At 62.8% G+C, this 13,202-nt stretch overlaps 2 protein-coding genes across 4 annotated transcripts; one reads left to right on the top strand and one right to left on the bottom strand.

Moving 5' to 3' along the window:
- On the top strand, window positions 1-1,893 carry SOX18 (SRY-box transcription factor 18). The gene is made up of 2 exons (XM_025263910.2): window positions 1-479; window positions 636-1,893. The coding sequence occupies exons 1-2, from the start codon at window positions 122-124 to the stop codon at window positions 1,451-1,453; spliced, it is 1,176 nt and encodes a 391-aa protein (XP_025119695.1). The 5' UTR covers window positions 1-121; the 3' UTR covers window positions 1,454-1,893.
- A 6,955-nt stretch (window positions 1,894-8,848) lies between these two features.
- C14H20orf204 (chromosome 14 C20orf204 homolog) lies at window positions 8,849-13,190 on the bottom strand. Of its 3 annotated transcripts, none has more exons than XM_025263898.2 (5): window positions 11,393-13,190; window positions 11,121-11,249; window positions 9,510-9,782; window positions 9,275-9,427; window positions 8,849-9,156 (listed from the first exon to the last, which is right to left on the bottom strand). In XM_025263898.2, the coding sequence occupies exons 1-5, from the start codon at window positions 11,429-11,431 to the stop codon at window positions 9,010-9,012; spliced, it is 741 nt and encodes a 246-aa protein (XP_025119683.1). In that variant the 5' UTR covers window positions 11,432-13,190; the 3' UTR covers window positions 8,849-9,009. The 3 variants fall into 3 exon arrangements, with proteins under 3 accessions (XP_025119683.1, XP_025119684.1, XP_025119685.1); XM_025263899.2 differs by having other exon boundaries at window positions 9,510-9,656; XM_025263900.2 differs by having other exon boundaries at window positions 9,510-9,647.
- Window positions 13,191-13,202: the final 12 nt, after the last annotated feature.

Genomic DNA, 13,202 nt, shown 5'->3' with positions numbered 1-13,202 from the left:
GGCGAGAGGCCACTGCCGTCCCCACCGCCGCCCGCCCGCCCAGCGCGTCCGACCCCGACGTGCCCGCCGCCCACACTCCGCGCTCCCGCGCTCCGTTCCGCCCAGGCCGCGCCCAGCTGGAATGCAGAGATCGCCGCTCGGCTACGGCGCACAGGACGATCCGCCCGCCCGCCGCGACTGTGCATGGGCCCCGGGCCCCGGGGCCGCCGCTGAGCCGCGCGGCCTCCCCGCCGTCCCCGTCGTCCCCACCGCGCCCGCCGCGCCTGCCTCGCCGCCTAGTCCGCCGCGCAGCCCACCTCGCAGCCCCGAGCCGGGGCGCTATGGTCTTAGCCCGGCCGGCCGTGGGGAGCGCCAGGGGACCGACGAGTCGCGCATCCGGCGGCCCATGAATGCCTTCATGGTGTGGGCGAAGGACGAGCGCAAGCGGCTGGCGCAGCAGAACCCAGACCTGCACAACGCGGTGCTAAGCAAGATGCTGGGTGAGTGGCCGCGAGGCAGGGGCGGGAGCTGGGGATGAGGGGTGGGGGGGGGGGGGGAGGGCGGGGTCCCGGGGGACCTCACGCCGGGGCGCGCGCTGGGCTTGGCTGTCAGCTTCTCCCGACGGCACCCAGCTGACCCGCGCCCGCGGTCCGCAGGCAAGGCGTGGAAGGAGCTGAGTCCGGCAGAGAAGCGGCCCTTCGTGGAGGAGGCGGAGCGGCTGCGCGTGCAGCACCTGCGCGACCACCCCAACTACAAGTACCGGCCGCGCCGCAAAAAGCAGGCGCGCAAGGCCCGGCGGCTGGAGCCCGGCCTCCTCCTCCCAGGCTTGGCGCCACCGCCGCCGCCGCCGCCTCCCGAGCCCTTTCCCGCGGCTACGGGCCCGGCCCGGGTCTTCCGCGAGCTGCCGCCGTTGGGCGCCGAGTTCGACGGTCTGGGGCTGCCCACACCGGAGCGCTCGCCGCTGGACGGCCTGGAACCCGGAGAGGCCGCCTTCTTCCCTCCGCCCGCGGCGCCCGAGGACTGCTCTCTGCGGGCCTTCCGTGCGCCCTACGGCCCAGCCGAGCTGCCCAGGAACCCAGGTGGCTGTTTCGGGGCGCCGCCAGCCGAGGCGCTTAGGACAGCGCCCGGCCCCGCCGCGCCGCTTTGCGGCCTCTACTACAGCGCCCCGGGCGCGCCGGGCCCGGGCCCGGGCCCCTACCCCGGCCCTCTGTCGCCGCCACCCGAAGCCCCGCCCCTGGAGAGCGTCGAGCCGCTGGGACCTGCTGCCGACCTGTGGGCCGACGTGGACCTGACCGAGTTCGACCAGTACCTCAACTGCAGCCGGACTCGCCCCGACGCCGCCGGGCTCCCGTACCACGTGGCGCTGGCCAAGCTGGCCCCACGCACCATGACCTGCCCCGAGGAGAGCAGCTTGATCGCCGCGCTGTCCGATGCCAGCTCTGCTGTCTACTACAGCGCCTGCATCTCGGGATAGGTCGCCCGGGGCACTGTGCGATGGCTCTGTCTCTCGCAGGCGGAGTTGCCGCTACTTGTCACAGCCCCGCAGGAACCCGCGACGCTGGGCCTTGGCCGGGTCGAGGGCACCGCGACGGGAGGGTCCCCACGTACTGGGGCTTGGCCGGGAAGCTCAGGCCTAGGACGTGTGGGCTGACCCTGCCGGGGCTAAGCTTAATCCTTTTCTTGCAGTGTATTTTCTAGAACTAGGCTGTATTTTTACTTTGCCTTTTTTATATTCATAAAACAATATATTTAAGTTTTAATTAAACTTTTTCTCCCAAGGGGTTTCAGTGATGCAAAGCACCAATGTAGCAAGGGCTTTTAAAATAACATTTGTTTGCTGTAAAGGAGGAGCCAGGAGCTGGGTCCCCCTGGACCAGGCGAGGCCACAATAAAGCACCTCACCTTTCCTCCGAACTCTAGTGTCTGTGGTTGTTGCAGTGGGGATGGGGGGGAGCTGTTGGGGGATCCATCCTTCCAGGACACTACCCCAGGCAGCTGGTGGGAGGCAAGAGGTGTGGGCACTCCTCACCCTCCCATCCCCCATTCCCTGCCACTCTCTATTTTAACTCAAGCCTAATAAGGGTCAGACTACACCCAGAAATCCCCCCACACTCTCACCCAGGTTTAACCATCCTCATCTCATCTTTAGAACTTTCTTCAAGCCCAGTGACTGCCCAAGACAGCACCTCTTTCTGAAGGAGGCTGGTGGGGTTGACGCCTGTCTGCAGACCTGACATCCTGGGACCCCAGTCCATCATTCTCACTCAACCCGGTGTCCCAAGAGGCGGTAGCACCATGACCAATCCCTGCGGGCCCCTAGGGTGACCTGTGTAGGCTCTCCAGTGACACAGGGCCAATGACCAGAGCAGGGGGCTCAGGCTTCCCATCTCAAGCTTCCCGCATTGGAATCCATCACTCTAGCCCTGTGCCCCGTCTCTGAAGGACCTGATGCCCTTTCTGCACAGCCTCCTTGGTTCCCCCAGCGCTGGGGAGCCCATGAGTTCAGGGAAAGTTTGCAACAATCATCTTGGGAGATTCTTCCCTGGAACAGGGTCCCAACACTGGTCCTCCACACACCCACACTCTTCTCAAGGCCACACAGGTCTTCCAAGAGGTCTTCCAAGAGCAGGGATCATGTGTCCCCCTGGCCTGTCCTCCCCCAGTAGCATATGGGGCTGATCTCTGGCAACCCTGCCTGACATGGCACATGCACCCTGGGACACAGGCATCTCGCGATGATGTGGGCTGCTCCGTGGCTGCCATGAGCCTGAACCTGACTACACGTGAGCAAGTTTGCACATGCTCTGAGCATGGCAATGATGCTGTGACGGTGTGACCATGTGATTCAACGTGACCTTCCATGATGACTGTGTGTGACACCCAGTGTGTCTGAGACTCTGTGTGCACATGTGTCTCCCTGTCAGCTTGGGTGTCGGTGCACAGGGGTCCACTGCCTGAGTGTGTCTGAAGGGGTGAACAGGCGGTGGGCTGTTCTTATTGGTGTCCTGCCTCTAAGGAATCACCTCTCTAAACTGGTATGAGCCTCACACCTCAGTGGGTGGAATGGGGGAGCGGCACCTGGGCCCCCTTCACCCCCATCCCCACCGCATTGTGAGCAGGGCCCAGAGACCTCCAAAACAAAGAGACAGAGAAACACAAACTGAAGAGATGGATGTGGACGTAGAGAGAGGAGTCCTGGGCAGGTCCAGGCACAGACAGAAATGGCCTCCAGGACACCAAGGACAGCGCTGGTACACAGGAAGAAAGCAGGGAATGAGGCCCAAAGGGACACGGGTGGTCCAGTCCAGCTGCATTCGTCATGGCCGGGGGCGGGGGATGGGGGGGAGCTCTGAGACACCAATGCCAAGTCCCGGGCTCAGGCACAAAGGCCATGTCACCCATTAGTGTGCACACTCAGCTCCCATGGCCTCCGACTCCCACTTGGGGTGGGCCTGGGGGACAGATGACCCATCCACTGGAGCCCCGGGTCAGCTGGGCCAAGGTGTGCCCCCTATCATGGGGGTAATCTCTGTAGGAGGCATACCCATAGTAGCCAGAGTCTAGTAGCTTCTGCCCCCTGCCCCACCCCCAAGGCAGACCCTCCCATATCTTCACCCCACTCCCTGGCCAGGACACGGCGAAGGGAGTGCCAGCCCAGCTTCTCCTATCACTGAGAGACCCCTGCCTGGGCACAGGCATCACCTCACCTGTGCCCCCATCCCAGAGACACCCATGGACACACAGAGAGGCTGACTGTCTCTCCTGTACAGGGAGCAGTTTTCTAGCATTCTCCTCACCTCACCCTTGGGGTAGGTGTGGGGATGGGGGCCCCAGGGTGCCCAAGTGGGAGCGGCCAAGGAACTTGCCCCCCAGAAGCCCCTCCCTCACTCCAGGGTAGGAGGAGCGGGGTCTCAATTTGGGCCAAGTCCTTGGAGTCGGGGCTGGGGGAATTCAGGAGCAGAATCAGGACTGCGAACACACACACACACACACACACAGATGGCAGCTGTTTTCAGAGAGCAGTCAAGTGAGCACCACGCAAGACCCAGGGCAGACCGGCCTCCTAGGGCCTAGAGACCCAGGCCTCCTAGGCAGGACCACAGCCTCAGGGCCTGGGTGGTTCCAGCCTTGGATCAGGCTTCCCACCCCTCCCCCTCTTGGCCCCACCCACCTGCTTCCCCTAGGGTCAGGAGAAGGGAAGTCCCCACCCCCAGCTCCCGCTGAGTCAGGCTGGCCAGGAACAGACCCAGGCGACCTAGCTCCTGGCGGGAAGTTCTAGCAGCCTGGCCTGGCTAAGTCACAGCTCTCACGCCCAGGACCCAGCCTAGCACTGGGGTGACCTAAGCCGAGGTGTGGAACCCTGCCCCCAAGCTGCCCAGAGGAGGAGGGATTATGCCTGAGAGCAGGTACAATGCACCCCCTCTCCCCAGTAGACATGGTCATCACCACCTCCACAACCTCAGTAACATCCCCGACACAACCAGACACACACCATGCCAGCATTAGGGCTGCTCCCAACAAGGCTAGGCTGGGCAGGTGAAGATGGACTTAACTCTTTACTTGATGGACAAACACCCTAGACAGCCCAGTCACTCAGTTGACAGCCTACAACACCTATGTTGTTGTTTAGTTGCTAAGTCCTGTTCGACTCTTTTGTGACTTCATGGGCTGTAGCCTTCCAGGTTTCTCTGTCCATAGGATTTCCCAGGCAAGAATACTGGAGTGGGTTGCCATGTCCTCCTCCAGGGGATCTTGCCGACCCAGAGATGGAACCTTGGTGGCCTGCATTGGCAGGCAGATTCTTTACCACGAGGTGTTTTCAGTAAAGTAACATAAATGTATCTCTAATGACCAAATCTGAACAAGCAGATTAAGTATCTTAATCTGCACAGCAGGCAGACTGTTTACCGTCTGAGCCACTAGGGAAGCCCAATACGCTGGAGCAGCTATCCCCAAAGGAGGGGATCCAGAGCAGCTGACCTCCCATCCCAACAGGTCCTCAAAACCAAGACTTGGTCCTCTACTCGCCCGCCCACTGCCACTGTTGCCCCAGGTTGGGGATAGGCCCTAATGAGCAGGCTCCAGTCCAGTCCACAGAGGGTTTGGGCCAAGTATGTGGGGGTTCCTGATCCAGGACTGGGGAGGAGGAGGGATGGGAACACCGATGTTCCTCCTCTTTTGTGTTTCAGAGCACAGCCCACTCTGCTTCCTCCCACCCCCTCTACCTCTGCACAAGCACCCAGCCTCCCAGGGAAGTCCAGCAAGGCTCCCCACCCTCTGCCTTATCTCCCAAGATCCCATCACCGCCACCCACCCCCCCACGTCCAGTCCGACCAGCACAACTCCGCCCCACCCCCTAGGACCCCTCCCTTCGCTTGTCCCCTCCCCCACGACCCCGCCCTGTCCCCCCATGACTCCACCCCTTGCTCATAAACCCGCCCCTCCCCCACACAACTCCCCTAGTCCCACAACTCCGCCCATCCCCACGACCCCGCCCCGTCTCCCACGCCCCTGCCCGCCCGCGCGAGAAAACAGGAAGGGGCCCGCGGCGGCGGCGCTGGGAGGAAGCGCAGGAAGCGGCGACGGGTGCGGCGCTTATCTCGGGCCGCAGCCGGACCCCTGGCCTCACGCCCCGCGCAGGCTGGGCAGGGGGCGCGGGGGCAGCTGGAGGAGAGGCCTGCTCACCTGGTGGGGGCCCTGGCTGCCTCACCTCCCAGCCACAATTGGCACAACCGGGCCATGGAGAGATGCGACAGGACTTCACTGAACCAGGCTGTGCCTCTCCAGCCCGGTGGGTGGCCCAGGGGCCAGCGTCCAACCCCAGGGCGCCCCACCTCCCCCACAGCGCACAGTACCCTCCGCCCCCAGGCCCTGACCTCCCCATTTCCCCCCAAACAAGACTCGTTTTGCCCAGCAGGTGCGAGCTCTCTGTTGGTTCTTCCGGGCTTTAACTTGGGGATGGGGGGATGGTTGTTGTTTGTTTCTGTTTACAAAGCTAGGTCTTTTCCTGGAGAGGGGGCAGGATAGGGACTGTCCCGGGGCGCCCCCCCACCAGGGTCCCGCGGGCCACTGGCAGGGACAATGGGCGCCAACACCTGGCACTCCTCCCCCATGAGTATGTGCTTTGCTTCCTGGAGTGGGGGCCTCCTGTGCTTCCGCATCAACCATGGCTGCCACAGCCCTCGGTGCACACCTGCAGGCGAGGACCCCACACTCAGGCTCATAGGCAAGGGCCGAGGGCCCTCAGGTCTGGTGCAGGTGTTTCCTCCCTGGCTTTGGTAGCCCCCAGTGCCAGATGCAGGGTCTGACCGACTCACGTCCTGCCTTGAGTCCTGGCTCCGTGAACGTGGGAGGTGCCTGTGTTCAGAGTCTGGCATGGCAGGCACTTGTCTCTCCCACCACCTCCTGGTGCTCAGCTGGGCTGGGGTGGTGGCCAGTTGGGGAGGGGACATGGGGGAGGTGCTGCTGGGGCCCGTGAGTGGGCCTCAGGCAGGGTAAAGCACTCTGCGGTTCTCAGAAGAGCCAGTGCTTTGGGTTGGCACTGACCCCAGCCCTATGGTCTGCTGGCAGCCTGGGAAGGGGCAGAGTTGGGAGGTAGGGAGAGAGTGGGGCCCATGGGCGGGGCAGGGGAACACACAAGTGGCACAGTTGGGATTAACTTCTTGGTTTTCTGAATCCAGAGACTAGTTTGCCTGTCGTCCGTGTTCCAGATGTTCTTTCAAAGGCTCCCAGTCTGGGGAGGCTGTGGGACTCGGACTACCCTTCAAAGCCTGTCTGGGCCCTCCTTGCAGCACTGTGCATGGGGGGTCTAGCTCCCTGGCCAGTGCCCTGCAGCCCCATCTGCCACCCTGCACAGCCCCTCCCTCTGGGCCCCAGCCTCCACCCCGGGGCAAGCTACTGAGAAGGCACGCATGTAGGGCAAGGCACCACAGGGTGCAGGCCCAAACCCCACCAGGTGTGTGCTCCAGAAAAGTGCAAGAACCAGGCTCAGGCCATATGCCTGGGGCCTTGGCAGGGAAGGCAGGGCACTGGGGCCTGGCAGATGCCTTGTGTCCACGAAAGGTGGGGCCCATCCACTGCACAAACCACCTATACTCTGCCTTTGGTGGCCCTATGACCCATGGCCCTGACCTCACCATTGAGTCTCCTGTCTCTCTGCTGGTCGCTCACTACCGGGGCAACTCTGATATGAGCCCCCAGGGAGAAACCGCAGGTCCTGGCTGCAGGAACCCTGTCTGCCCCTGTGGTTGTGGCCCACGACCCAGATGGAGACTGTGGCCCTGTAACTGAGGCCTCTACCCCTCCTCCCAGCTCCCCTGAAATGGGTTTGCTGGAACCTGCCTCAGGCATGGGTGGATGGAAGGGCTGCCCATTACCCACCCACCATGGCAGCAGCCACGACTGCCCAGGAGGCCACACCAAAGTGGTGTTAGGAGGAGTGCTCTCCCCACAGGCCCTGGGGCTTGGGCAGAGAGCCAGGTGCCCTTGAGGAAGCGGGGGGCATGGGGGAGGGGGGAGCCTCTGTGGAGAGCCTGTCCCCTTCCTGTCCCTGCACCCAGACCCTCGGACTCTCTTACTGATCTTCTCCAGGCCTGACTCCCCCAAGCATTGTGCTCCAACCAAAGTGGGCCTTTCCCCTCCTACCTGGATACCTGGCCACAGCCCCAGGCTTACATAGCAGGAGCCAGCCATGTGACTGCTCCCCTCAGCTGCTGCTCCATCAGCATTCCCCAACTTCAAGATGAGGACTCACCCAGGGACTCAGGTCAGCACTCTGGGGTTGCCTAGACCTTACCCCATTCACATCCAAGTCTCTCCTTCAGCCTTACCTTAACTGCACAGGCCCCCCTCACACCCAGAGCGTGCTCTCATGGCCTGGTAGCCGTTAGGTGAATGAATGCACCCCGAAGTCCCCACACATGGGTGTCCCTCTGCTTGGGACTTGGCTCTCATCCCAGCTCTCACACTTCCTGGCTGAGATTTGGGGCAAGTCCTGAAACCTATTCCTTCAGTTTCCTAGTTATGAACCGTGGACAGTAGTTGTTGCTGCTCTGTTGAGACTGAGCGTGTTTACACCCACACACTGGGGGCGATCAGGGGCAGCTGTGCCCTACTGATGGCACCAAGACCTGTCTGTATCTCTCCTGCTTGCCTCTGTTCTGTCAGGGTGCCCCCGGACAAGGGTGCTTCAGTACCTACTGGGCCTGTCCACCTGATGACAGGTGTGCCTGCCAAGCATCCGCCTTGGCCAGGTGCTCTGCCTGCCCTGCTCCCCCCTTCTCCACAGGCTGTGATCTGGGAGGGGCCACAGACCTCCAGTCCTAGAGATCGGACCCCCACCCGTCCAGGCAAGCATAGGGTCCCAGAGCGCAAGACGGTGGGTCCCTGGCTGGTCTGTCCAGTCCCACAGAGGGGCTGCTGCCACACTTCCCAGGCTGCAGGAAATGGCCTGGTCCAGCTTGCAGCCAGGGCCACAGCTCGCTTCCCTTCAGGCCCGTTTCCTTTATCCGGTTGTTTTGCTCTGAATTCACAAAGCTCAGCCTTCCCCTCCCCTCCATTTCCACCCTTCCCCCATCCTAAGTGGAGCAGGACGGATACGCTGCTACATTTTAGGGCCAGCAGGAGTCTCCCACCCCCATCCCCTCTATTTCCCCCTCCACATTCCCGCCCCCTCCCCGCCCCCGCCGCATGCAGCGCCGAGGGGGAGTCCCATCCCATGGCGCCCCCTGCTGGTCGAGCCTGGGAACACCACCCCACGGCTCTGCCTTGCTCCACGAGTGTCGGCGGCCTCAGCGTCCCCTCCCCACCGAGGTGCGGACCGGGGCGGCCGGGCCCCACAGGTGGCAGGCGAAGAGAGGTAGAACCGGGCCGCAGCACCAGCTCAGTTTATTGGGGCCTTGCTTGGAGCAGAGGGCGGGCCCCTTCCGGGACCAGCTCGCCAGGCGGGCACTGCCTCCAATCCCAGGCCCTGGGAAGAGTGCGGGCCGCGGCGAGGGAGGGGCTCTTTCTCAGCCCCGCACGCTCGGGGTGCTAGGAACCCCAGGAGCCGTCGGTGGCCGCGGCGCGCAGCGCAAACAGCTTCTCCCAGCAGGTGGCGACGGCGTCCAGGGCGCGCAGCAGGAGCCGCCTCCGGCCGCCCGGACGCCGGGAAGGGCGCGTCTCCGGCCGCCAGCTCCGCTGTCGGGGACGCGTCGGTCAGGGCGTGGGCACGGTTCCCACCCTCCCCTCCCCGCTAGCTCGTGTTGGGTCCCTGGGAAGGGAGGCCGCGGCCGTGGGAGCGGGCGGGGACGCGCACCTGGCGCAGCTTCCGGCAGTGGCGTCGCATCACCGCCTCAGTGCGCACCGCCACAGTCCACGCCGCCTTCTCCAGAGCCCCACGGCGGCCCCCAGCCACCGCCCCACGTAGGGTCCGACCCAGGGCCACGATGGACAGTAGGATACTGTGCTCCTGGGGAGGGAGGAGACGAGGCACTGGGGGAGGAGCCCGGTGGGGCAAGGGCTGGAGGGCTTGGGTGGGAGTGTCTCCATACCTTCTGGGCACCACATGAGACTCCCACCCGGCCCCGCCGTCGGGAGACCGCGTCTCCAGTCAGGTTTTTCTGAATGAAATGGTGTCTGAAGCCTGGTCCAGCCCCTTCGACCCTTGGTCTGGTCCACCTCACCGCGGCCTGCAGGTCCTCGAAGATAACCGCGCGGTAGTGGTGAAGCACGTCGGGGACGCTGCAGGCACCGATCCCGGCCCAGCCCGGAGCAGCCCCCAACAGCACCAGCAGGAGCGCCCAGAGCGCGGGCTTGGGAGGCCCCTGGAAGGGATACCGGCTCTAGGGAGGGGCTGACCCTCCGACAGCGCTTCGGGTAATGTGCTTCCCCCCGCCGCCCCCCAAACAGGGGACTCGCTGAGCTGGTATAAAACAGAGATATTGCCATGGCCCTCAACAAATGCTCTAGGCACCACTGCTCTGGCAGTTCTGGGTCAAGATAAGCATTAGCACCCGCAGCCCTGCTCTGCATGCCCAAGTACCAAGACTGGAGGGCAGGGCTGAGCTAGGTCTGGGTACAGCAACAAGTACCCCCCATATAGCCTTGCTCCTGGCCATGCCCTGACCCATGCCCATCAGAGCTGGGCTCTCCTCTGCTGGGGACCCAACCCCTGGCACTCTGCTCACCTCCAGATGCCCCACGGGAGACGGCAGGATCTGCCCCCCTCTATCGCTGGGCAGCTCCCCCCCATCAATGGCTTGCTACCAGCTCTGAGAACCATGGGCCCCTCTGCACCCCCAGCCCAACCAGGACAGGGGTGAGGGCTCAGAGTTCAAGGCCACACCCCTTCGGAAGGGGAAGGCTTGGGGAAAGCCGGAGGTGAAGGAAGGAAGGGGACCATGTTCCACCCCACCAGGCCTCCCGTCCCCTAGAATAGGGAACTGGCTCTCCTGGATAAGAAGCCACCACCACCACCCTCCACGGCCAGAAGCCCAAACATCAGAGAGAAAGCTGCTTGTTGAAAGGCTCCCAGCCCCCAGGCTGGAGTCACACAGCGGCTGGAAATTAATCATGCGAACCCAGCGAGACTTGGGACTCAGACAGAACTTGACTGTGAGACTTGGGACTCAGACACAGAACTTGACTCTGCTTCCCAGCCCAGTAGGAGAACCTGACCACACAGGGCTGGAGCTGGAGTCCACGGGAGCTCTGCCTGAGACACCAGGCAGTGCTGGCTGGGGGAGCACATGCAATTATTAGCTGTGGCCCCTTCTCCAAAACTACCCCCTCCCCAGACAAGCTTCACATAATGGCCAACTCAGAGTCGCCCCTCTGCCTGTTGAGGGTCAGAGATCATAGTGAGAACAAGAGCCACTGGTGCTGGAGGGATGTCCAAGTAGGGTAGGTTGGTTGCCCAGGGGGTCTTGGGAAGGTCTGTTGGCCCTTGAGCAGGGCCCAAGGCTGAGGCCGTTCAGCCCCCGAGGACAGGGTGGCCCCGGCACAGGAGGGCAACTCCCCCTCCCTCTGTAGCTGCCAGGAAGGACAGGCAGGAGCACCCAGGCCAGGCGGCGGTGACGGGAACCAAGGGGGATTTCCCGGTGGGGGCACTGAGGGACAGCAGCCCAAGACAGCTCCCACCCCGGCGGCCCACAGCTGCTCACCATGGGCCTCTCAGGATCAGGCTCTCCCTCACTCCCGCCAGGGGACCTCGGACATGATCCTGGGGTCCTCAGGTGGGGAGTGCGGCTGCCACTCCAGGTCCAGTTCCGAACCCGGCCAACAGAGCTCCCCTGGACGCAGGCGGAGGCAGGCGGACAAGGCTTTTGAAGTTGGCTCCTCCGAGCAGAGGAGGGAGGGAGCAGGAGGGAGGCCCAGGATCCCAGCCTTCCCCCTCCCTCTCCCCACCCCCTATCCAATCACTTCTTCAATTAACCTGACCCTGAAGCCCAGCCCTAGAGGGCTGTCTTCCCATCCAGTGGATCTTGGATTAAGCCATCGACCGGGGAGATCTCCTCCGCCAAGGCAGGGGCAGGGTGCTAGGTGGGCACGGAGCAGGGTGGGGCCCAGCTGGCAGGGAAGGGGAGCCAGGAGAGGCAGGGGCCTGGCAGCACCCTCCTCCAGGACCTTCCTTGGTGGTCAGCAGGTGCTGTCTCTTCCAGGAACCTGAACACCAGCAGGACCAGGTGAGCAGAACTTCACCCGCCCAGCCCCCAGCTCCTCCACCCTGACGTCCGGGGGTCCTGCCCCAGCAGGTCCCAGGAAGGGGACTTCCCAGCACCTCGCTGGCCCAGCGCTCAGCCGAGATGCCTCCTGCTGCTCATCCCTCCTGGGTCAAAGGGGTCTTTCCCTGGGGAAGCTCATGGCCACTCGCCCAAACCACCTTGCAGGAAGCTGGACCATAGCACCCTGCCGGGCAGCCTGTGGACACCATCCTGCCCTGCCCCCAGGAGTGCTTCAGAACAAGGGGAGCCGAGGAACTCAGCCTTGAGCTGGAACTGAAACATGTCAGTGGAAGAAAAGCTATGTTTTCCCCAGGGAGAAAAGCAGTTTCACCACCACCCCAAGGCGTTGAGAAAACGACCCCCAGGCAAATGAGAAAGACATTTGCACATGCTATCAGATGCTCTGGAACCCTCCAGCCCAGCAGGAGGTCTCACCTGACCTGAAGTCAAAGGAAGTGTCCAGGAGAAGCCACACCCAACTGAGAGCTCCAGCTGCCTGTGGGCACAGCCTGGGCCTCAGTTTCCACATCTGTGGAGGGACAGGCTGGGTTTCAAGCTCTTAGAAGGGCAACGGGCAGGACCCCTCCCACTTCCTCCAAAAATGACCGAAGGAAACTCCAGAGGCTCAGTGAAGACACCCAGGAACCTCCCCACGGCTGTCCAGACTGGCCTCACAGAGGACAGGAAGGATTTCCAGTCTCAGACCACCCTGAGGCACCAGCACTTCCTGAGCCCACACAGGGACAGTCTGATCCTGCCCCGGGCTGGACCCAGCAAGGTCTGTCCTCTACAGGCAGACGCCCGCGCCCTAGGTGTTCACAGGGAGGGCGTGCCCCACACCCTCGGCAGCCACAGGTCAGTGACTAACTCCAACACGAGGCAGAGAAGCCCCTCTGGGATCACTTCTTACAAGAATGTGTGGGAACAACGGCCAGCCACCCTTCTTGTCCCTACAGGTGACAATCTGCCCACTGCCTCTGGACCACCCTTGACCTCCAGCTAGATGCCTCCACCCATAGCCAACACACCCCCTTCCCAGAGAGCTGGCTAATTTCCAACTGGACACAAACCCAGGGATCCAGAGCCCAAGGAAACCTCCTGTCCTCACATGGTGGAAGCATATTCAAGTCTCCAGGTAACCAGTGCATTTTCCGTCCAGAGAAAGAATGGGTCCAAAAGCTTTAGGGTAAAAATCACTAACTACAAATTAGCAAAAATTAACTCCCCTGCCAATGGGAGTGACCCTCTCACATGCCGAGGGCCTTTTCACCGTCCTGTGGTAGAACCTCAGGGGCCAGGCCCAACAGCACTCAGTAAAGTCACCCTCCTGGGGTGCACACAGCCTGCTGCTGGGGGACAGGAGGCACAGACCCCCTTGGGGCGGGAGAAGACCTGCACATGCAGGGGCACTGGGGTCACCTGGCCAGCTGGGCCCTTACTGTTCCCACACACAGCTTTTACCCAGAACACAAGTTCCTGCCTCCATCTCCAAAAAGCCTTGGAGAGTTGCCCAGCTCTGCT

This window comes from Bubalus bubalis, chromosome 14, assembly GCF_019923935.1.
Source record: "Bubalus bubalis isolate 160015118507 breed Murrah chromosome 14, NDDB_SH_1, whole genome shotgun sequence".
In the NCBI taxonomy this organism is placed as follows: domain Eukaryota; kingdom Metazoa; phylum Chordata; class Mammalia; order Artiodactyla; family Bovidae; genus Bubalus; species Bubalus bubalis.
Note: the sequence above shows the minus strand (reverse complement) of the source record. Positions and strands in the feature narration are given on the sequence as shown.